Source organism: Seriola dumerili, unplaced genomic scaffold (assembly GCF_002260705.1).
Source record: "Seriola dumerili isolate Sdu_G_001 unplaced genomic scaffold, Sdu_1.0 BDQW01000036.1, whole genome shotgun sequence".
Taxonomy (NCBI): domain Eukaryota; kingdom Metazoa; phylum Chordata; class Actinopteri; order Carangiformes; family Carangidae; genus Seriola; species Seriola dumerili.
The window spans coordinates 2,323,394-2,348,279 of NW_019174291.1; the positions used below are offsets into that span (position 1 = coordinate 2,323,394).

Sequence of the window (24,886 nt, forward strand, 5' to 3'; positions counted from 1 at the left end):
CATCTAAAATGACAAAAAAAGACTGCATAGATACAATTATGAATGCATTTAAAATAAGCAATTTAATTTGGTTTTATTTTATGTAATTTTGGCTTTAGCGACACTCACAATTTATAAATATTTGTGTTATATTTCAATGTGGTAAGCAGAAATACTAGTTATATGTAGTTGTGTCTAACTTGATGTCAGTAGAGTGCAATTGTAACTACTCACTGTGGCCACTAGAAGGTACGCAGGAAGCTTCTGCTGTTAGTTAACTCTTGTTCTTGTGCTTTACTGGAGTCTTGTCTTACATTCTACTTTCTACTTTAATTAAGATGTTTGCATAAAGAACATATGAAGAGACTACAAAATGTTATGCTTTGTTATAACAAAAACAAAACATTACAGCAGAAAGTTACTTGGCAACTATTTTGATAATTGATTAATAAATTAATGTGTAACAGTTTTCAATTTGGACTATTGGTTTGACAAAAAAGCATTGTGAAGGTTCCACTTTGCTCTGGGTAACTGAAGGGCAATTCTCAAAACTTTTGGGGATTTGTTGTAATGTTACTTATTTATAAAATTATGAATAAATGAATGTCTCCATGGCAACATCACCATGGCTCAAATTCACCATTTAGAGATGTATTATATTGAAGAAATAACATGAAATTATTCCGTAATTTTGGCTATTTTCATGCTCCTCTGATGGTCAATTGTGAAATCATCCATTAAATTCATACCGTACAAAAAATATATCTTTTGTATTGTGTATCAAAACCTTAAAACCTATGTCAGTATTTCACTTGTGATTTTTTTCACAGAAAAAAAGGAGAAAAAAAGCAGAAACTCCTCCTGCAGGACAATTATCCACTTCTCTGCTCTCCCTCATTTTCAGGACTGGAATCAAATTTCTCTCAATGAATCCTATTCAGGAATAAAAACAAGGCACAGACACGGTGTGTGTTTGAGGAGATGCCTGGGATGTTGGTTTTAATAACTTAGAAAACATTTATGTTACAGCGATACTACAGTAACAGTACAACAGAGAAATGGAAGGAGCTGCAGTCACATCCAGTGGTGCCATTTTAAAACCAACACAATCTGCCACGGTGGCAAATGCAGATGCACATCAGGTTCACTGGATAGATTTTGGGCTGGTGGCATAAGCACACATTAATCTCCCCTTTCTGCTAAAGGTGGGGTTGGGGGGGGGGTCAAACTGTGGATAAAATTTTTTTTTAAAAATCATAAAACTTTTGGTTCTACCTCGGCCTAATGTAAGTGAAATCTTAAGCACTGAGAGTCCAGCTGAGCTCATTGCTGATGATGGAGATGCTGACCCTGCAGTTCTGCATGAAGGGGATTTTCTAAAACACTCTGTTTTTAACATCTAGACACATATCACATCTGCAATGGATAACATGAGTACAAGTGAGAACAGCTAATGAGACCCAGTCCAAAGAGCATCTTATCTCTTCTAATTGGTACTTTTTCACAACAAAGTCCCACAACACCTGAACAGTCACAGGAAAGTACCGGAAAGAACATTTAGTAATTGACCGGCTGGTTGAACTCCAGCCATCTGGGATCTGTTTAGTCACTGTAGCTGACTGTGAGAGAGCAGCGCCAGGAAGCTTGTACCAAACCCAGAAATCCCAATTATCAACTTTTCCATCTTAGTTGGGTGATTCTGACACACTGAGATTCTTCAGCACAAATCTTGTGTTTGCAACCCAACAGCAAATAAAAGCAGTGAGTTTTCTAAAGCTGATATTTATACAAAATCCTCCAGTTTTGGCAGTTTTTTTTTCATAAGCTAAATGTAAATCACCAAAATAATCTGACATTTGACTTGTATAGCCTTGATTTTCTGTTTTTTAATGATTACAGAATGTTCTTCAAAATGATTATAGAGGATATTGTCAAAGAACACTTGTCATTTATTCAAATTTCAGACCAGGATCTAATAAATAGGGCCACTGGTAAACACTCACAGCTACAGAAACTGAGTTGTTGACCTTCTACAGATCGCACACCAGCATACACGCAACAATAATTCACATGTCGGTTTGAAAATGGAATGAAAGAACTTGAGAAATCATCTAGCTCTTATCTCTCTTCATATTGATCTTCAGTTTACTTTTTTATGTTCTCTGACACGTGAAACAGAGTTTACTCGATCGGTCTGTTTCTGACAAACAGTGTGACCACAAAACACTTCTTAAAAAGGGAGTCACACCAAAATTGTCTTTCAAATTTTTTACTGTAGAAAACTTTGCAATTTGCTTTGTGACATCTTCGGGTGAAAAAAGAAAACAATCCTTTAACTGTGACTGTATCTCTTGCTCCTGGAAGCCCCTGAAGTCCCTTTGTGATAAGAGCTAGAGTCAACTGTGTTAGTTACTTGGATGAAGGTCAATTAAAACATAATCTTACTTGAAATGTCTTTGAGGGGGCCTCAGGTTAGTGCTTTTGCTCTGTTTGGAACCAGGGCTCATTAAAACGTACTCTTATGTTATGTGAGGTTCATCAGAAAAAGGCCAGGTGTTGTAAAAACAGAGCTACAAAGAAAATCAAGTGAGAAGACATTTCACAGAGTCTCTACACGTCACATGTGAATCCAAAATCAAGTTGGAGGATCAATCTGATCTGGGCCCGAATTTATCAACCGGATAAAAGTCATATTTTGGACTTAAGTGAAAAGGAAAAAGGAAAAAATCCCTCACTTTTACTCTGAAGATAAAAGTTATTCACAACATTTCTTAGTAATTAAAATTAATCAAACAGAGAAAGAGAGAGTTAAAAGCAGGTGCTGTAAAGTAAATGATCTTAATAAAAGTGCTTTATTGCTCACCCTCAGTAACTTGTTTATTCCTAACTTCGCTCTTTAAAGCATTTTGAAGTGTAATCCTTAGAGGTTTGATAAACACAGGCCCAGAGTTTGGACAGAGAGAAGTAAAAGAAAGATCTGCGAGGTCGTAGTAACATTTGAGTCCAACCATCTGCATTTAAAGTGGGATCGTTAGAGATTCAACATCCGGGGTATCCAGGGTAAAACAAGGCCAGGCTTCACGTTAACAGCTCGGTTTATGTGAACAGCAGGATCAAACTCATTTAAAGCCTAAACAGTGATTTGACAGTATGAAGTTGAAGGAATTCTTCCATTCTGCCCAACAGAAGAGACCTCGCAGTGAGCCCATAAATTCACCTGTCACTTCAGCCGTTTGACCAGATAAAACCATGTGAATTCTTACAGTGATGCTTATTCAGAAGCTGAGATGGCTGGTGGAGAAAACAAAGTTAAAAGTTGTTTGATTTTTTTTTTTTTTTGACCAGCGTTCATTTTCCTCCCCTGAGCCTCAATCAAAAAAATAAAGCTTTGTTCCCTCTTAAAAACTCCTGGGGTTCCCTTCAGGGATACGAAGTGTTAAAAACCTTTGAGCTTGTACCACACAGGCCTGAAAGTGAGCAGTATTCTGTCACAGTTTACTGGAGAACAGGGTCCAACGCTGGTCTTATTTCACACAACGGCTGCAGAATCTCAAATGAGCAAACCGTCGATGAAACCCCATTGAAATGAAACCCCATTGATCCACACATCACCCACAGCAGCATCTCAACTCCTCTCCTTCATATAGAAAATATAACACTATATTTTACAAGAGGACTAAGAACAAAACATCTATTATCTTACAAGGAACAGCGTACAGGCAAAGTATGTACAGCAAACGTGTCCCCACCCACCAAGGCTCTGTGAACACACGGGACAAATGAGCGACCAGTCCGAAACCGAACACTGACGGTCAGAGGCAACGTCCCGAATCCAAAACGGTCCAATGTGTCAAATGGATAGATATCATGTACAGCCACTTAGATTTAATGTTCTGAAGATGCTGCTGTTAATGCATTTGTATTTTATTTATGATTTATATGAGTTTAAATGACTGACAGTCTGTATCTAAAAAAACACATATTTCTAAAATTGACAATTACAAGACAAAGTGCTGCATGCTTGTATCCCACTATAAATTGAATGGCCAGTTTTTTTAATATGTGTTCAGGCGATCCTCATCTACATCACGTATTTGCGTTCAGGTGGTCCTCGAAATATTGTTCATTACAAGATTTCAATACAAGTTATACAAATATATTTATCAGGGTTGCAACTAATGATTATTTTACATTTTGTTATTTTCTCACATAACTGAATAATTGTTTAGTCTATAAAATATCAGAAAAAATTGTCAAAATTTCCTGAAGTTTCCATCAAATTTCTTTTTTTTTTTTTGCCTGACAACGTTCTTAAAGCCTAAAAATATTCTATCTATCACATTAGACAAAGAAAAGCAGCCAATCATCACTAATGAGAAGCTGTACATGAAAATAAATGTTTGGTGTTTTTGCTTTTAAAAAAAAAAGATCTTAACAATTAATAGGTTATGAAAATAGTTGATCAACTGATCAATTCATGGGCTAATCTTTTCAGCTCTATACTACTAAGATTTACCATAGACGTACGTTGTTTGCCCGCTGGGAAGTTAAAAATCCAAAATGTTTTACTTTACAGGTTGACGAGGAGCACCTGAATGCACCATTACTGTTGCGCTCTCATGAGTCTGAACTGTCTCGTGTGAGGAGGATGAAGAGGAAGAGGAGCAGGGTTGGTCTGACCAGTCCTTCAGTGGATCCAGCTCCTGAGTTGGGACCTGACCAGTTTCAGTGGACTAAGGTCTGATTATAACTGTAGTCAGCATGTAAATAAGGCTGTTGACCGCTTTACATCTTTGGTTGTTTGGGTCATGATCTTATCCAGGAAAAAAAAAAAACTTAGAAGAGGCAACTTGCTCCAAAAGTGGATTCCTTAGCTCTAACAGTATGTCACCATGGTGATAGATTAGATTTGATTTGTGCAAGTTTTGACGTATCTGCCTGAGATTAAAGCCACGACACCAACACAATGGAAGTGAACCTTTATTTAGTAGGTGGTGCTTACTGCGCTGAAAAAAAAATGGTATTTTAAAAACTCAACATTTTGCATGACATGCAGCAAATGTCTCCTGCCCAGTGGCCAAACCTCGGTAATTGAAGATTTGTGATATACACATTAACCCTCAGGCTACTGGGTCATTTTTCAGGACAGCACCACAACAATGAAACAAACACAATTCCATTCACTTCCATTGTTTTGGAGGAAGAAATCTCAAAGCCTGCACAAATAAAACCGGAACAATCTGTGTGGGTAGACAACACTAGACGGAAGTTAGAAACTATACTTCTATGTCATTCTGTGACAGATCTTCATCCATCACGTGTTCGGTTCGACACTGGCCCTCTCCTTGGTGGCAGGTTATTAAGTGCGATGAGAATGATGAAGTGCTTTAGGATGAGGTACACTACAAACAGACTCCTGTGTCCAATACAGTCAGACCCAAATGGGATGAAACCACTATCATACTGTCACATGGAGCCACCAGACAGACGTCCATAACTCAAGAGTTCAGGGAAATGGTCACGATAACCTCCAGCTGCGAGTGCGTCTGCTGAAGCATGAAGTGCTGCCAGTTCTGCTGTGAGGATGCTTTTGGTCCGGCCTGCTGGCTGCTCTGTTCCGCCAGACGTGATGATGAGTGGAAATGGGTACTGGTACTCACGAGTTTCTGTACAGTATGTGATGGTGGATAGCACCCTACTACAATACAACAGCGAGGAGGAAGAGCAAGACGGGGGAGTACGAAGGAGAAGAGAAATCGGTGGAGGGAAAGAGAGATATCCAGTTTCAAAGGTGGTTTGTGAGTGAGAGGCCGACAGTTAAAAGAAAAACCGAAAAGAAAGAATCAAGCGTTATTCACACAAACACAGCCATCATGACTGCGGACTTCCTCCTCCTCCTCCTCCTCCTCCTCCTCCTCATCTTCCCCCCCTTCTGGATGGAAGGGGCCATTGTGCCTGCCTTGCCTGCCTGATCCTGCACTGTCCCTGGGCGCAGTGGGACTTCCAGCCCCAGACTTCGCTGGGCCTCTGGAGGTCCGATGTCTGTTTGACGGAGACAGGCTGCGGCCCCTTCCCTTTTCCTGAGCGTCGCTGTCGGCTCTCCTCTCTACCACTGAAGACTTTTTGGTCGTCATCCTCTGTCTTCCCCCCTCTTCCTCCTCGTCTTCCTCTTCATCATCATCATCGTCGCCGTCGTCGTCATCATCATCAGAGTCGATGCGGTTGAGTCTTTTGCGGATTGGACGATCCTCTTCCGATGACGACTCGGTTTCCTCTGACTCATCCTCATCCTCGTCGTCCGTCGAAGGCCGCCGCTTCTTCAGCATCTGAGCGAGCCGTTTGCGCCGCTGCTGTGACAGAATCTCTCTCCTCTTCCCTCTGCCCATCTTCTCCAGGTCCTCCTCGTCTCTGTCTGTCCTCTTTAACCTCCTCTGCTTGTCTCTGTCGTCCTCCTTCTCCAACAGTCTCCTTTTCAGCCGCCTCCCCCTCTCTCTGTCGTCCTCCTCGTCCTCCTCGTCTTCGTATCTCCTCCGCTTTTCTCTCATCCTCTTTCTTTGGAGGTCTTCCTCCTCTCTTCTCCTCCTGTTCACTCTCCTTCGCTGGTCGTCCTCCTCTTCATCTTCATAATCATCCTCCTCCTCCGAGTCTCTGGAAGAAGGCAACACTGGAAGAAAAACAGAGGAATGATTAAATGGGTGGAATAAACGAATGACGAGCTCTTCCCGCCCTTCAGTGACACAGCTGAGGTGAACCTTATGAACACATCACCTGGAAGATTTTTTTTCTTGCGGTAGGTTACATTTTTTCCATTCATCCGTCACACCAACACAAACACTTGAATGGACTCTATCTTTAACTGAATGTGTGTAAAGCAGTGTGAAGTACAGAGGCTCAGAAAGTTTAGTAAAAACCTGTTTTCAGTTGCATGTCTCCTCAAAATCTGAACATTCAACACGTAAACAGTACAGGAAGTACCTATCAAAATAAATCACATGGTTTGGTCATGTAATATTATACAGCAGACCTATTCAATTGGCCATCGCGGTGCCAACTCCGGCCCATCAATCAAGTCTATTGTTTAATTACAAATACATTTTTGTTACAATAAATCCTCTAAACCAAAGAGAGGCTCTAATAGAGCAGCAGCCTTCTTGGTCCCAGGAAGTAACAGCAGCATCTATTGTCAAAATGTTCCAAACTTTCAAGATTAATTTGTGTTGTGTTGTCATCAAATTCACAGGCAAGTTCAGTTCATCTTGGACTTTTTCCATTCTCTTTGCTCTCTTCTGTTGTTTGCCTCTTTTTGTCACTTAAAAATGCGGTGATGTAGCTCTGTTAAAGATGTTACAAAGACGAAGAATTAACCAAATGATATGCCAGACAGCTGACACAATGCGTTGTAGAAAACTATGTGTGTACTTTTGTTGAAGTAAACACATTTGCGTCGAAGAAAATCTAACTGACTACTTGGCCTGATTACGTAAAGATGGCCTATTTATTCTCTTAGTAGTTAATGATGAGGCTTCTTTTGCAATGTGGCAAAATAAAAGTTTTGAAGATGTGGCGGCATGTTGTGTCAAGTGTACATACATAAAGAGAATAGCTCAGGGAAACGTCCGGGCCGATGTGGCCCCCTGAACAACATAGCTGAATAGCCCTGTTATACAGCGTTTGGTGTCTGATATATTTTTCCCCTTATTCACTATCTAAAGATAGAGGGTGTTGTTTGCTGCCTTTGAGGCAAATTTGTGATTCTGGATTTCGGGCTATGTAAATAAATATGTAAATTGATTGGTGGTTGGACAGTTTGACCTCCAAGTAAAAATAATCTGAAAGGAAATAACGCTGCACATGATGCCGTCGATGACTGACCATCGCTGTAGTCGCTGGAGAGATGCTCCTTGCGTGGTCTGCCTCTGGGTTTGACCTTGGTCTTGACGGCGGAGGTCCGGGAGTTGTCTGACGACTCGGACGTCTCACGGTAGTTGACCTGCTGGTGCTGGCCCCGCCTCAGACCCCGCCTCTTTTTGTCAGCGTCACTGTCAGTCATGTCACTGAACTGATCCGAATCTGGAAAGAAGACAGACAGAGACGGTAAAGATGCACAGATAACAATTTTGATGATGGATTGTCGTTTATCAAAGAACATTGCAAAAATACTCTCTGGATCCAGGTTCTCAAATGTGAGGATTTGCTCTTTTTTTATCAAACCATTGTAAACTGATTCTCTCTGGGTTCAGTGCTGAAAAAACAAGACGTACAAATGTCACCTTGGAATATGGGAACTTTAGTTAAGCTTTTTAAAATGTTTCCTGGCATTTTACAATCATTGGGGTTGGGGTTAGTTTTTTTCGTTTTTGATTAATTGGTTAATCATAATTGAAATGTCGGGAAATAGTAAAAAAAAAAAAATGCCCATCACAAATCCCAGAGTCCTGTGATGTGAATCAGATGTCTTGTTTTGTTCAACCACAAAAAAGCCGAAGAAATTCAGTTTAGAACAATATATGACAAAGAAAAACAACAGCTCCTTTCATGTGTGAAGCTGGAACAAGAGAATGTTTCTAACTACTCATCATCCATTTGTCAACAGCAGCGTGTTTTGCAAGTTTTTCAAGATAGTACGCCGGCTTCATCGGTCAAAGGTCAGACCGGACTTGGATTCCACATGCGACAGATGCAGGCAGGTCCTTGCAAGCCTACTACGCATGTTGTGGACATGTCCGAGGCTGTACCCGTTGTGGCAGTCAATCTTTCATACTTTCTCTAAAATACTACAAGAGCCATCGGATCCGTCCCCTCTTATTGCTTAATTCAGTGTTGCATCCTAACAATCACAGGTGCAACATGCTGGTGGCTCATACTGTTCAGATGGAAAGACCCTCTCCCCCCTTGTGTATTTTCACTGGATCAAAGAGGTTATACAATATCTCTTCAAGGGTCTGCTCTGTAATTCCATGTAGCTTGGCAGTCATTCTCAACATTAGTGGAAAAAATGGAAGCAGAGAATGTAATTCCCTAATATTTATGTTGCTCCCCTTGTAGTTGTCAGGAATGACTAACTTTCACTCAGTGGCGTAGGTCTGGTGCGCTGTTGGGTGGGCACTTGTTATCAGATGGATACAATGCTCTGTTTGTATTTGTATTTTTGTACACCGAAAATACTTGATAAAAAAGACTTGAAGGATGCTTGTAATTCTTACTTTAAAAAGCTTAAAATGATTTTTCAGTTATCAAAATACTACTTTTTTGTCTAAACGCTTTCCATCCTGATGAAGAGATTTCCTTCTAAATATTTATTATATATCACATCAGCTGTAATGACAGCAGATCCCGTGATGAAGAGGATTTAAAAGTTTCAATGACGTCATAGTTTTTACTTCAATTAACATTGTCATATTCGATGACTCCCACTCAATGAACTCTGCTATTGTAGTGTAAGTGTCTTGCAGCCTGGAAGTTTCCCCTCATCGTGCACTCACCCATTTCTTCATCGCTTTCCTCCTCCTCTTCCTCTGAGGAGCGTCTCCGCCACCGTCTCAGCCGTTTCCTGCCCCTGCGTTGGGTCTTGCTGGGTCTGTGTTTAGGCACCCCTCTCATTGCTCGTCTGGGGCGGGTCCCGCTGTCCCAGCTGCCCACCTCGCTGCCAGCATCTTCATCTTCTTCTTCATCATCATCTGCCCCTGATGCACCAAAATCTTCATCCTCTGAGCTGTTAGAGGAAGAAGAGAAGAAATAAGCCAGGTGGCAGAGAGAGTGGAGGAAAGAGAACTGAAAGACTGTGTGTGTGTGTGTGTGTGTGTGTGTGTGTGTGTGTGTGTGTGTGTGTGTCACCTGTTGCTGAGCATGAACTCATCTTCACTCTCTGCTGCTGTGCTGTCACTCTCCAGGTCATTCAGTCTCCGCTTCTTCCTGTTTCTGGCAGCATGAGCTTGACTTCTGATTGGCCGCTGGCTCTCCTTGCCGTCCTCTGACAGGATGGCAGTGATGTCTTTGCCTCGTGCTGTTCCTACATCAGAAAGTCAAAACAGTCAAAAAGTCGTCACCTCGGGTTGAATTAAATGTTACGTTTGAGCATGATCACATGACTCTGAGTGCAGCTACCTGTCTGCTACACTCTTCACAGAGGCTATCCTGTCAACTGACACATTTCCTCCAAACTGTCCAGCTGAACAACCTACCTCCCCACCTGGCATGAATGATGTGAATTAATAATAAATTCATTAGATTTCTTATATTTACTACATTAATAATCACATTAATAATATCATTCATTTGCAGCTCAAAGTGCTTTGCAACAATGCAATTACCCTGTAAAGTGCTGTGAGATGATGTATATTATGATTTGGCGCTATGCAATTAAAATTCAATTGAAATTACATGTACCATGTGATTCACATGAAAATGACATAAAATGATATAAAAACATGTTAAAAACATCATTGTAAGTGAGATAAATAATAAAAACCCACTTGATAATAATAACAGAGTAAAAGATATAAAAAAATAAATAAAGATAAAACTTAAAATAGAATACATAGAACGCATCATTTTTTTTAAAGACAAAAAACTTTTCTTTTTGGTCTGAGTGTTCACTCTTCTATTAAATGTCACCTCAGCTCGGAGGCAAACAGCTCTACAGAACCTCTTGTCCAGACCATGACAAACGCACCACAGGTTTTGATTACACCAGCGTCAGCCTCTTTCAGCTGCCCCACAGCCCCCCATTTTCCCTATGGGTTCAATCTCACTGTGGCCATCTGTGCCAGTTACAGCCTATAAAACACACACACACACACACACACACACACACACACACGTCTTTTCTTCCAAATTTATCAACCAACCATTTACATTTACTCATTTGGCAGATGGTTTTATCCGAAGCGACTTACGAGTGAGTGATATCACTAAAGCTTCATTGCAATAGGAGACCTTGGTGTAAGCGCTAAGTGCTACATCTATCTAATAAGTGAAGGATATCAGGTAAAAAGTGCAGAGAAGTCAGAGCTAGTTTGTCATGTCAGGGTGTTAGAGGTGTTAGGAGAGGAGGTGCTATCGGGACAACTAAGGGTTCAGTCTTGGAAAGGTTTAGTTGAAGGTGGTGTTCCTTCATCCATGTGGATATATCAGAGAGACAGGCTGAGATCCAGGCAGAGACCGTGGGGTCGTCTGGTAGGACAGGTGTAGTTGGGTCTCGTCTGCATAGCAGTGATATTAGAAGTCATGCAAGTGGATAATTGGACCCAAGAAGGTGGTGTATATTAAAGAGAAGGGGTCCCAGAACCGATCCTTGGGCCACGCCTGTTGGGAGGGAATGGGATAAGAATGTTTGTCCTTGCGATGACAGATTGAAGGAGCGCCCAGTGAGACAGGATTCAAACCAAGAAAGCACTTTGCCTGTGATGCCCATGTTGGAGAGAACAGACAGCAGGATGCAGTGGTTCACTGTATCACAGTCCCAGCTGCCCTCAGGGCTTCTGTCACAGACAACAGAGCTGTTTCAGTGGAGTGGCCGCTCTAAAACTCCACTGATCTGGATCAGGAGGTCATTCTATGAGAGGAATTATGAGACCTGCTTGAAAACCATACTTTCAATACACTAATAAGATAAGAATGGAAGAAGTGAGACCGGTCGATAGTTCTCCACCGGAGCTGGGTCAAGTGAGGGCCACAGTAAGAAAAAAGATCCAAACACTTTGCTGATAGCCCCCAGAAATTTGAATAAAACAGCAACATTTTGATCTGCAAGGATCTTCGTCAGGCACTGTCAATGGCACTTACACTGAGCTATTAGCACAGTGTGCTGATCTTTTAATTCATTATAATAATGTTGTTATTTTGCAGTTACGGCTGATTTACTGGAATAACTGAATAAAACAGCTGTTCAAGTCCCTTCCTGTTATAAACTGTTGTCCAAGAAAGGGAGGTTTATTTATGCTCTCGCTCATGTAAAAATGACTATAAACCAGGACAGCAGGAAATCTGCCTCGTTTCTTCAACCTTCAAATCGTCCACTCACCACCACAGAGGTCTCGGATGTCCTCCTCTATGGCTTCATCAATGGCATCGTCAAAGTCATCAAATCTGCAACACACACATGCAAAACAGATGTTGACTGCCTCAGTCTGAGATTTTACATTTATGATCGATCATCACACATTTGATAAGAAAACCCCATGTGGTTTTCCAGCAAGTGGGTTTGACAAACTTTGAACTCCAAGTGGATTAATCCTGAGCCCAGAAACTTTGTTGGTTCCAGAACAGCTGATCTGAGTCTGTTCACTCTGAGACAGGTGTGTACATGGTGAATGAAAAAAACCCATCATCCATGGATCTCCAATACTGGGATTCACCATAGAAACAGTAAATAAAGAGCAGAGTCTCTGCGGAGCTACAAAGTTTCATGTGTGGCAGCAGCAGTAAAAGAGCCTGAGTCGCCAGAAAAGAGTCAGTAGGTTCACACCATCACATTTTATTCACTGTAGTCCAATACACCATATTATTTAGCAGACTTGAATTTCTTTAATGGATGCTCAAATGCTGAAATCCTTCTGTTAGCTACATTATTTTTGAAATATATTTATTCAGCTGTAATCTGAATGGAACATGGCCAAGTGCTGCTGGCAGCGGAAGATGAAAATATACAGTAAGTAAGTTTGAGCTTTCCCATTCAAGTGAAAGGGAAAATGGTCTTAGACTTTTGGACCCCATTGCAGATCAAACAGATAAGACATAGGTTTATTTATAAGCCTGTGATTGTGGCCTCTTCCTGTCTGACCCAGTGATTTGATAAATTTTCAGATGTTGATTTTACATTTAAAAATCTGGCTAAAGCTCAAGTATATTTTAACATGAGGTACATTTAAATACAGTACGTGATATGCTATTAAAACAAGTTCAGACTATATGCAGCCTTTATTCAAAATCTTTTTCAACTACATACTACTTCAATGTCCGACGGACAGTGTGAAGATTTTTTGCTGAGCTGAGGATGAGCCCATGATGTGTAATATATGAATGCAAGGACAGAGATCACCTCCTTTAGGCTCAAGGAGGGCAGGAGGAGACCCAGAGAAACTCAGGTTGGATTCACAGAGCAAATTACTGTGATAACTTACTCAGAGTTGAAGTGATCCTAGTTTCTGGGACAGAAAACCTAGTTTCCCTTATTTCAGGGTTAAATAACTCCCCAAACGTCACTAAACCCACTATCTGGAATACCCCCAGCACACCTTTAACCCCTGTCAGGCCACACCCACCTGTAGCTGATGTGTTTCCTGGTTCTGGTTGATCTCCTTCCCAGATTTTTACTCTTTTTGGAATCTTTCTTCTTTGGGGACTTCTCCTCTTCCTCCTCATCTCCCTCCTGAAACGGTCAAAATAATAATTTTTAATGTCACACAGTAAAATATAAAATAGTACTTTAATTTGGTTTGTTTGTCTATTTCACAAGATGAGTCTAATGTATTAGTTTCAACGGGCAGTTTTATGTTGTAAAATGTATGTTGTAAAAGCAACATCCGTGTCTCACTGGTCCAACTGAGAAACACCAGGTAAGAAACACGAGACTGCTGCTTCCCTTGTGACGGCCGTTGCAGTGTGATAACTGTAAATGCGAGCAAGCTACTTTGTAGTGAATGAATGAAACTTCACATTTCTGTTCGTCCCTTACACACGGTTCCCAAGGGGCCGTGATATCTTTGACAGTTTGTGAATTTGAGAAAAAAAAAAATCAAGAAAAAGGAGACATAAATAGTCACAGGTCATTGAAAGTGCTCGAATTTATATACTTTCTCTTCAACTGGTAAATGAGTCTCTGTGTCTATCGTTCAGCTTACACAGTGTATTGTTTCGCTGTGTTAGAGAAGGCAAGAGACCAGAGTCTGCCATTACTTTAACACAGGTTGTTCTGTGTCTCAAACTATGGCATCTTGGGTCCTTGAATTTCAGGGAACTGGGCCTTTAAAATCCCTGAAAAGTCCTTGAATTTGATGTTTAGGAGGGTGTGGGTACCATTATATTTACTATATAAATGCTACTAAGCTTAATTGTGTGCAAATGTTTTTACAGCAAAAGTTGTTTAAACTGACAGAAATTAACATGAAGCCGCATTTTTACACTGATAAAAAATATTATATCATCAAAAATATTCAAACTTGAAGAGGTTACAATCGTAGGCTTTTTGTGATTTACTCACAGGTATGATGTTCTCCACACTGATTCCCACATACACCAGCCGCTCCCTCCTGGATAGACGGGGAGAGAGGAGGGTCAAAATCCACATCATGTACAGAGTGTGTGTGTGTGTTTGTGTGTGTGTGTGTGCGTGTGCGTGTGTGTTTTTACCTCCTCTCTGCTCTCTCTCTTTTCTTCAGAGCACTGTCCAGATTCTGCAGCTGCTCCTCCAGTTTCTCACACAACAGCTTCTGAAAGGAGGAAAACCAAACATCACAATGTCAATGTTTGAAAATTTCTCTTTGAAAATGTCTTAATTATGAGGGCCGGGTATCCTGGTCTATATCCCATTTTGAACATGAAACTTGTGGTAACTTTTGTTAAATGAAAATGTCTGTGTTAGTTTTTGCTTTTTTTTTTCACAGGCTTACTGTCAATATGAAAACAAAACTCACAATGAACTTTTCTTCAAACCATCAATCCAACACATTAAGGACCAAGACTGTTTGACATCAGATCAAGTTTTACCAGCTGAATAAATAGGTGTGAGACACACACACACACACACAGCTTACATGTTGGCAGGGTGGACAGAACCACTCTCCATCTGGAATCAACATGAGCGGCGGCCGCAGACAGGCAGTGTGGTATCCACTGTCACAGGAGTCGCACAGCAGAATCTGAGAACACAGACACAGACACAGACACAGACACACACACAGACACACACACAGACACACAGACAGACACACACACACACACAGGAAAAGTGAAATAACTCATTTGTCAATCAAACTTTTTTTGTACAGCCCTTTTCATACAAAATAAATATAAAGGACAAATCAAATAAGAAAGCTGACAATGAGATACAATAAAATAGATTTAAAAGCTATAATAACAATTGCAAACAAAGACAAACAAGAAAATGAATAATAAAAGAACAGCTGAAATAGAATAAAATACAATAATAAATAATTACAATAAAATAAGGGAATCAAATAAAGTGACTAATGACTAAAAACTATATTTAATGAAAAGCCAGGCTGAAGAGGAACGTTTTGAGTTTACGTTTAAACATTTCAACACTTCCGGCTGCTCTCAGGTCCTCGGGTCAGACTGCTCCAACGGCTCGGAGCATAATAGTTAAAAGCTGCCTCGCCAAAGCTTTCAGTCCTGCACTTCAGAACAATTAACAGACTTGTGCCAGAGGACCTGAGGAGCCGTACTGGTTCATATAGTGGAAGCATGTGGGACATGTCTGCCGGTGCAAGACCATGAACAGCTTTAAAAACAAATAATAGAATTTTTAAAATCAATACAGAAGCTGACAGGCAGCCAATGTAGGGACTTTAAAACAGGTTTGACATGATCTTTCCCTCTGGCCCTGGTCAGGACTCAGGCAGCAGATTCTGAATCAGCTGTAGCTGATTTCTAACTGATAGTGACAACTCTTTGGGTTCACAGAAATAACCAAGCCTTTAAACGGCCTCAGTTTTTTGGATTTACTTGAGTGATCAGTCATCCAACAGTAGATGAAGAGATAACCGATTTATTGTTTCAGCCACTTATCAAGAAAACGATAGCAGACTTTGGGTGTGCTCAAATACTTTAGTATGTGTAGAAGAAAACAGTGAAACACTCCTCTCCTACCAGTTCAGGGTGGTTGGGCAGGCCACAGTGAGTGCAGGCATCTTCACTGGGAATCTCCTCTGATTTACATGATTCTTCTGAGTCGCTCCCTCCTTCGCTCTCCTCCTCTCCTTGTTTCCTCCCTCTGTCCTCCACCTCCCCTCCTTCACCCAGTTTACGTCTCTTCGAACGAATGTTGGACCATCGGGGGCGTCGATGCCTCCGTTTACCCTGAACATGCAACAGAGAAACTGTCAACAACCCAGGTTTATGTGTTCACACTCACAGGACACACATTTAGAAAGTGATTACCCTTCGTTTCCTAATTTGCCCGACAGGTTCTGCTTTTCTGTCTTTCTTTGTTGGTGAACTTTGTTCCTCTTCATCTTCTTCCTCTTCTTCGTCCTCCTCTTCCTCTTCTTCCCTCGTTCTGGTAGGCAGCACTTGTTTTCTTTGTGGTTTCTTCCTCTGGCTCTCAGCTGCCTTCGAGCTCGGCCTGCAGGTTGGCAAAGCAGATGATCTTCAAGAAAAAAGGTATAAATGGGACTGAATTTATTGTCAGAGTCAAACCAGCTGTAGCTGAGATCACAAAGGACAAAAACTAACACAAGTTTATTCTCTAAGCCCCCATTTTCATTTTATTTTATTATACACATACCTGCAAATCCTTGCAGATCTCCTCAACGGCCTCCCCTCCTCTTGTACCTCCTGCTCCCTCTCTTTCCCCTCCTCTTTTCCCCCTTTCCCCCTCAACTTGTTTCTCCTGTGGGGAGGAATCTTTATCTTCAGCCTGATTCCTTCTTTCTGGAGCTCAGAGGAGGCTTCCTCCAGGGGACCCTGCCTCTCCTCTGATCCATGCCCATTGTCCTTCACCCTAACCTGGGCTGTCAGGCCACCATTGACCCCATCTCCCAGGTGGTCCTGGTGGTCCTTTTCATCTTTCTGTTCTACTTTTAGAGGTTGAACAGAGCCCCCTGATTCTGTCCCCACTTTCCCTAAAGTGCTTTTATTCTTTTCATGTTCATCTTTACTTCCTTCATCTACCACAGGGCGCTCAGACACTTCTCTTCTCTTGTCCTCCCTCCCGTCCACGTCGTCATCCTTCTGTTGACGACTGCTGTGTCCGGTTTTTGTCTCCTTGTCTAACCGCTCTTCCGTTGTTCTTTTACCCTGGTCTTCCGTCGTCAGTCTCTTGGGTTCCTCTGTGGACTGAGACAGTGAAGAAATGCTAACAGAGTCCACTTTTCTCTCTGCAGCTTCAGGGGGTTGATCAGGTTTTGATGATGACAATGGTAGCTTCGCTGCATGAGGAGGAAGAGCAGTGGCTGCTGCTGCCATCTCCCCTTCGGAAGGTCCCTTCCTCACCAGCACTGACTGCCGGCTCACCTCCCTCTCTTCCTCCACAGCTCTGGAGCCCCAGTGGTCAATATTTGGTCCGTTTTGTTCCTGCTGCTCAGCACATGGGGCTCTGTGACGCTCAGATGGGCTGCGGATGACCCCTACATGACCTATAACACCGACTTGACCAATGACCCCTATAACTCCATTTTGTCCCTCTTTGTGAGGCAGGAGGAGAGATGCCCTCCCATTGGTCAGTTCTTGTCTTGATGCAGTGACCACTAGCTGCTGCTGCTGTGAGACGGCTGGACTGCCAGGGGGCGGTAATGAGTTAGGTAACTTCCCTTCTCTTCCATGGCTGTCCTTGCTCTGGATCACTGAAGGGTTACAGACAATAATACTACTGCTGCTGTTGTTGTTGTTGTTAAGGTGGTTGCTGTGGTAACTCTCAGCAAGCTTAAGCTCCCTCTTCTTCAGTGGTATCTTGGCCTGCTGGTTGCTCCTGACGACTGCCCGCCCTGCTTCCTCCTCCTTGTTCATTTCCTGTTTTGTCACAGTCGCACCTGGTGCCATGACGACCGACACAGCATTTTTGGGGGCGTCGGCGTCCCTGGATTCTGATTTGACGATGGTGGTGATGGTGCTCACGCGGTTATCGAACACAGGTGGCTTGTGGTCAGCCTTGTCTTCCTTTACCTCAGCCTCAGTGTTTTCCAGCTTGATGGTCGATGTCTGCTCCTGCTTTATCACTACAACACAAAAACCACAACACAATTACACTTTTATACTCCCAGATACAGCAAACAAGACAAGGGCCAGAGCGCCAGGAGCAGAACAGGGCGCGTAAAACAGATCCGTATCAAATAAAAGACGTGTTGCTGATCAGGGTGTCTACCAGTCACTGAGATGCTAAATGACTATCATTATATTTCATTTTCTACTTTTCTTCTATCTGGCAGGTAAAACAGTGGAAGTAACTGGTAGTAGTGGATACTTTGACATACAATTTGCCCATCCCTCATGTTCAGTGACAGACACAAAATTGTAGGGTGTCCTGGTGCCCTTCGGGGGTTTAGGATGCTGACCAGGCAGATGAAACACCTGTCGTATTTTTTGCATGTCAGTCATCCCCACTCTGATGTATGCTTTCCAATAAAGAAAAAATAACTGCCCCGAAATTTTTATTTAGCTCAACATGAATCAAGGACAACCAAAACTATCTTTCAGATTTTACCTGTCTGTCTGTTTGTCTGTCTGTCTGTCAGACATTTTACTTACTTCTTTAAAAAGGTATTGTTAGTCCCAGCTCAAGTGATTACTAGCAGTTTCTTTAATCTAGGTACCTTGTCTTAGGGGTTTGTCTTCCTGTACAGGGTCAACCTTCATAGCATGTTCCTCTGTGGTCTTGGGTTTGGAGCTGGTGCTTCCTATGGGCTCGTCCCCTAAATCATCATAAAAACACACACAGACAATTTCATCGCTTACCATTACTACTGTAAGGTGTCTACAGAGAATGAACAGACTATTCAATTAAATAACTTCAGATTAATAGATTGTTTTTAATATCGTTTCTCTCTGGCCTGTTTTCTCCTGGGCTGCAGCTCCCTGAAATGTTATTCTGAGCACAGTTTGAGTGATTTGTTTCGCTTTCCATTAGATCGGACTGAACTTCAGAAACTGTTTTCAATAATTGTTTAGTGTCAGTCTTTCTTCTCTTTAGAAGTTACACTAGGACCACACTACTCACTTCACCTGCGTGACGGCTAGCTCTCCGCTACTACCAGCCCTACCGTTCTACATTCAGTTTGCCTTTGACAAAGCCTATCAATAAGAGAATGTTTGATTTCATTGTACATTTTATTTAAATTTAGTTTAGACAGAAAATGAGACTGAGGGAGAGGGGGAGAGAGAGAGAGAGAGAGAGAGAGAGAGAGAGAGAGAGAGCACTGGAAACTTCTGCCCTTTACTTAATACTCTGTAACTTATTAGAATTATAATCTACTGCTATGACTATACAGTGCACATGTAACATGCAATTGCTAAGAAGGCTCTTAGTTTTGTCTTCTGTAGTCATAAAAACCTCAACAGCATTTCAACTGACATGCAGGAGAGAAGATGATCAAAATTTAACAGCTGCTTTAAATATTTTGTCTCTGTTACAAAATTTGAAGTTATCACCTACATGCATTCATAGGCTGTTAATCCTCTGATGATTTTTCTATCAATAATATAAACAATATCTATTCGTTGGCCTAACATACCTGCATCTTTCTCTGTGGGGCTGGCGCTCCTGGATCCAGCCTGGTTCTGGTTCTGGTTCTGGTTCTGGTTCTGGTTCTGGTTCTGGTTCTGGTTCTGGTCCTTGTCCTGATTCTGGTTTTGATCAATCTGAGCCTTCAACAGCTCCAGAGCCTCCGCCAGGTCGTTACGAGTCCTGAGAAGACAGATTGATAAGTGGCTCAAACAACAGGAACGCAAGTCATTTTTAAAATACAATTTGTTTTTCAGAAGTGAGGAGACTACTTTAAGTTAGCCTAACTAAGTTAGCCTTAGGCCGAAGTCGGCATGTAAATTTGCAATGTGTACCTAACCAAACAAAAATTTGAAAAACAACTTTTCTAAAAAAATAAGATCCAGATTGTAAAAAAAACTTCTTTTTTTTTTTCTTACAGAGTTTATTTAAAGTAAACACAAGAAACTTGTGCTACAGAAAATGGACCAGACTCAGTGAATAGCTCCCTAAGCTTAACACCCTAAGTCCTATGATAACTATTAATTTAGCTATACAGACTAATGAGCAGAGAAAATAATAACAATAGATGTGATCGCAGCCTGATCTGTTGTCACACCACGGCAGGTGTGTGGACCAGATGAAGACGACAGTTCTACCTGACGATACAGTTCCAGGTGGATCCGTCCAGATCGTCCTGCTCCTCCGTGTACAGCCGGATGTTCTGCTCCTGGTCCAGCTGAAGCCAGTACATCAGACCATACCGGTCCCGACCTACAGGCTGCAGACGCATCTTCTCTGGGTCCTCCTCATTGATCGCCATCTTGAACTTCAGATTGTCATCAAACTGACACTCGCAGAGATACTGAAAGGTAAACAATGGAAATGTGTGAAAAGAGGAGGAGGGGGGATTTTGGACATTTAGTTACATAAAATAAAAAGAGGCATCTCATACTTTGAGGATGCTTGACTTGCACTCCATGGACATCTCCTGGTAGCCCTTCTGTTCCAGCTCCCATGCCCAGGTGTTGTTCAACTCCTGGCAAACCTACAGGAAACAATTACTGATATAGTCACCACATACAAACCAGTTTTCACAAGTAATCTGTCTGATATGTTGGTTTAATCTTCGCTAATATCTCACCTCCTATTTCAACATTTCTCTGTCCATTGAACACAACACAGGTAAGGCTCTAATGTTAGTGGGAAATTCTCAGTTGTCACTCCACACCACAAACACACATACACAGAGCCCTCACCTTAGCCAGGTATTTTTCCCAGCGGTCAGTAGACACAGACCTCCCCAGTTTTCTGAGCAGCTTCACGTGGAGCTCCACAAGGGGTTTAGGTACTGGAAAACACACAGAACACACGATGATTAGAAACATGACAGTGTTCATCTTAACGTTCCATACTTCACGTCAAGTCCAGTGTCAATGTTTGCAGACAGCGGCAGGGTTCTGTTTTTCAGCTGACACCGATCTCCAGCCTCTCTTTTCAGGAGATTAAAGACAATGTTTACTTTTTTATTTAGCGCAAGATTCTTCTATCAGAGGGTTTCACTGCGAATTTCAACTGAGATCAGTTAAGACACAACAATGTGATTTCATGAATCTATGAACCAAAACAGAGGTGTTGATTAATTTACAGTGAAAAATAGGTTTGTACAAACAGATAAACAACTTGACAGCAACACCTTTCAAACTTTCTTAAGGCTGGTCCTGCACTACACTGTAATGTTGGACAACAGCCCACTATTGCTGAATGAACATGACATTTACGATATCACATGGGAATGTAAAATGTGTTCATACAGACTCATACTGGGTATGGCCTATAACAATGTGAGAGATCAAATCATTTTGTATGACATTTAGTACTGTAATTTTTGGGGGCTCATCAATGAGCGTAGTGGCAAACTTTAAATGCATCAAGATAAAGGCTAAAAAGAAACGCAAGACAGTGTGTTTTTATGCAGTGCTCAGTGTACTTGTGTGATTTGATGTGCTAATATGAATATCTTACTCACTCAGTGCTGAGTAAATAGATAATGTCAATGGTTCCCAGAATTGGTGTGGGATCTTACAGCTAACTTTTTCCATTCAAATGTTAGCCCATCATATCAGAAGGTTCCTCTTATCTTCCATGCACAGTGTAGATAATTGTGTAAATGTAAACAGCTGTACAGGATAAATAATTTCAGCATAAAAATACAGCTTTACTGTTGGCCAAATAAAAAAATAAGATTTTTATTATTTTATTTTATTTATTAATTCTATGAATTTTCATACAACTCTTGACATTACTACTTGACATTCATCAGTTAGGTTGTGGACGGTTGGTTGGTCAAAACAAGTACTTTAAAAATGTCATTTTGGGAATTGTGAGAGACATTTTTCACAATTTATTATTTTTTTTACATTTTCTAGATTAAATGATGAACCAATTCATCAGAAAATAATTGGCAGAGTAATCAATGATGAAATTACGATACAGCACTAATCAGGCTTCTGATTACAGTTGTCATGATACTGTTATGACTGTAGGTTCTGTCTTCAAAATGACAGAAGTATCCCATTGACATTTGACATTAAATAAGGACTCTAAAGTGTGAGACTTTTACGGAGCCCCAGTGTTAGGAGGAAATTCCAGTTTTCTTTGCTGGCATGGCAAACTGAAATTTTCTACGTTTTCACATTGTCAACACAGACTCAGAAGCTCAACTACGAAAACATAGTTATATCGTGGCCGATTCTGAAATGTGAGAGAAATACCATAGTTAACATAAATGTGAGCTGTTATGTCTAATTATTGAATTTACGGTGAGCAACAGAACTAACGGTGATAGAAAACTACCTAGCTAACAAGTAAGATTGTCTGACGCGGTATGCAAAGTCATTAACACGACAGCTACTAGTCTGAAAACATCTGATAAACGACAAAGTGGTAAATAAACTGTACGTCTCCGCCTTCTACTTTGACTAAAAGTTCACGGAAACCTTGATGCTAACTAGTTAGCCAGCAGCCAGAGTCCCTACTGCGCCTGTGCAGATTTGACAGCCACTCTACCAATGGCCAAAAAATAACATCCACTGTTTTTTAGCTAACATCTATCGCTCCGTCTAAAATACAGATCAAAGTTGGGGAATATCGTTGCCGTGAGTACATGATCAACACATAAACACCGGGGACACTGATGTCATTCCAGCCTGACTGCCTGTGAGGCAAGGCCGGTGAAAATTTACACCTGACAACACTCCGGAGCTAGCTGGTTGGCTGTGTGTGGTCACTCGGCAGTGCTGCATCATGGCTCCCACATCAAGTTTAGCGTTAACAGATCAATATCAGCCTTGACAACATTATCGACGACCTGTCACTTGACTCTAACTATAACCCCCCGGGGTACCGTGCCAAATTCTGTACCCCCGTATGTATCCCTTTCTCCTAACTTCAGCACAAACGCACAACACAGTCCAAAGTGAGTGGGGTTTGGAGGGGGGGCTAGCTCTGTATTAGCAGCTACGTTTTCTCTCTGCCCAAATGTTTCCGTACAAACTTGGACAAAACACCGGATGTCTTTCGAGGAAAAACGACTCTGACACGGGCCAAAATGTGCCACAGCCGATATGAAAGTGTAGAAGCTCGCTGACTAAACTCCAAATCTGATGCTGCTCTGCCGGGCCACACTCACACACATACACACACACATACGCTACACACACACACAACATTTTTCGTCATCCTCATCATCATCACGATGATGATGGTGATGGTGGTAGTGGTGGCCCCTTCTCTTTCGGTTTCAAGTGTCGCAGCTTTCCACCACTTCTTCGCCCCAGTACCACCACCACCACCACTTCTATCGATCCCTCACCTGTCGTCGTGTCCCGCAGATACCTCTCCATCTGCGGGAAAGTCATCTCGGGTAGATCCAGCGCCGCTCCATATCGGTCCAAGAACGAACAGACCTCCGCGAAGCTCGGGCAGAGCGCCGGGCCGGAGCGTCTCACCACCACCGGAGCAGCCATCTTTCCAGGCGGAGAGAAACAGGAGGGGAGGGTTCGCTGCTAGGATGCGACTGTGTGCCAGTGAAATGAATGGAGGGAGTGAAGCGTTTACCGGTGTCAAGTTTGACAGTACGAGAGCGTGTAGCTTCCGGGTAAGGTTTTCACAATAAAACCAAATGGGCCGTGCGAGCTGGTTCAGATCAGGGCTCTGTGATGGCCCCAACATCATTTGCAGGACTCCTTATTCTTCTTTGTCTGAAGACAGTTCTTTATGACTCTGGCTGAATGTTTGGACTCATTGCCTCATGCTGCAGAATGAATCTGGGACCCATTAGACTTACACATTTATACAGTACTGTAGATGACAACTTTTGCTTCTGTGTCATACCTCAACACCTTTTTAGTCCGTCAAGCAATAATAATTATATATAACACTTTTCTTAACAAAGTAACAAACTGTTTTACAGAAAGAAAAGGGGAATTAAAATCAGCAATTAAAAATAAAAGAAAAACAAACACATCATAAAACAGAAGTAAATTACACCAAAATATGAATTTTCCGTATCGTGGGAAAATAAAACAACATATCAAACATTTATAAAAGCTTTCTAATTAATGAGTGTGATGTTTATATTTTTTCCCTTTTTTTGCCCTAAGACATAATTTTTTTGCCTTTGTTTTGAAATAAATAACTCCGTTTCCGGTAAGATTGTGCGCATTTTATATGTGCTTGACGGAGCTGTAAGAAGTTGGGAGGACCAGGGAGGGCAGAGCGAGAAATGCCCAGAATTCATCGCGAAAGATCAACATCAACAACAGTCCAAAATGGTTTTCTTTCTTATTCCTCAAATGTTTCTAGAGTTAAATCAAGTGGCATCAGTCTTCCTCCAAAAGGAGACACTGTAATGTAGGTCTGAACGATGAACCCAGACCGACTCCACCATTTTATTTCTCATCATTTGTTTTACAGTTTAGTCGAAAGTACAGCTTGTTTTTTACACATACAATTAGTACTGCTGCTGCTGCTGCATGCTGCGTAGATAGTCACGTTGCCCAGGAGGATGCTGCCTTTACGGGCTGAAGGAAATATCTCTGCATCAGAGATATTCCAATCCAGAGATATTTCTCAAGCAGTTTAAGCTTCACCTTAGTTGGACTTAACTGGAATTACATACCACCGACGATTTCTCATGTGTTTATTTATCTATTTGTTTTGTGATGATTTTCACATTTAAAAACAGAATTTATATCTACTTATGGAGTTTACATGGAGCAGACACTGATGCTGACTGAAGTCTTGCTATAAAATTCTAACACAATCATTTAAATTAAAGTAGTAATGAATCATTTAAGCTATAGTCCTCAGTTGACAATTCAATCAAATCATTGTCTTGTCATAGCTGAAACTGTTGGTCTAAACCCAACCAGCCAATCACAGGAGTTTTCAAAAAGCCCTTATCCAGAGCAGATCCACTTGTGCTGACTTGCCCATAGGTTAACTTCAAGGAACTGCTGCCTGAAACCG

At 41.6% G+C, this 24,886-nt stretch overlaps 1 protein-coding gene across 1 annotated transcript; it reads right to left on the bottom strand.

Moving 5' to 3' along the window:
- Window positions 1-5,822: 5,822 nt before the first annotated feature.
- Window positions 5,823-23,382, bottom strand: rsf1 (remodeling and spacing factor 1). Its single transcript, XM_022738407.1, has 18 exons — window positions 23,229-23,382; window positions 20,614-20,705; window positions 20,310-20,402; window positions 20,014-20,219; window positions 19,386-19,558; window positions 18,468-18,566; window positions 16,445-17,873; window positions 16,099-16,306; window positions 15,808-16,017; window positions 14,733-14,837; window positions 14,329-14,408; window positions 14,180-14,228; window positions 13,242-13,348; window positions 12,002-12,066; window positions 9,814-9,988; window positions 9,462-9,691; window positions 7,852-8,049; window positions 5,823-6,643 (listed from the first exon to the last, which is right to left on the bottom strand). The coding sequence occupies exons 1-18, from the start codon at window positions 23,380-23,382 to the stop codon at window positions 5,823-5,825; spliced, it is 4,494 nt and encodes a 1,497-aa protein (XP_022594128.1).
- Between the last annotated feature and the right edge of the window lie 1,504 nt (window positions 23,383-24,886).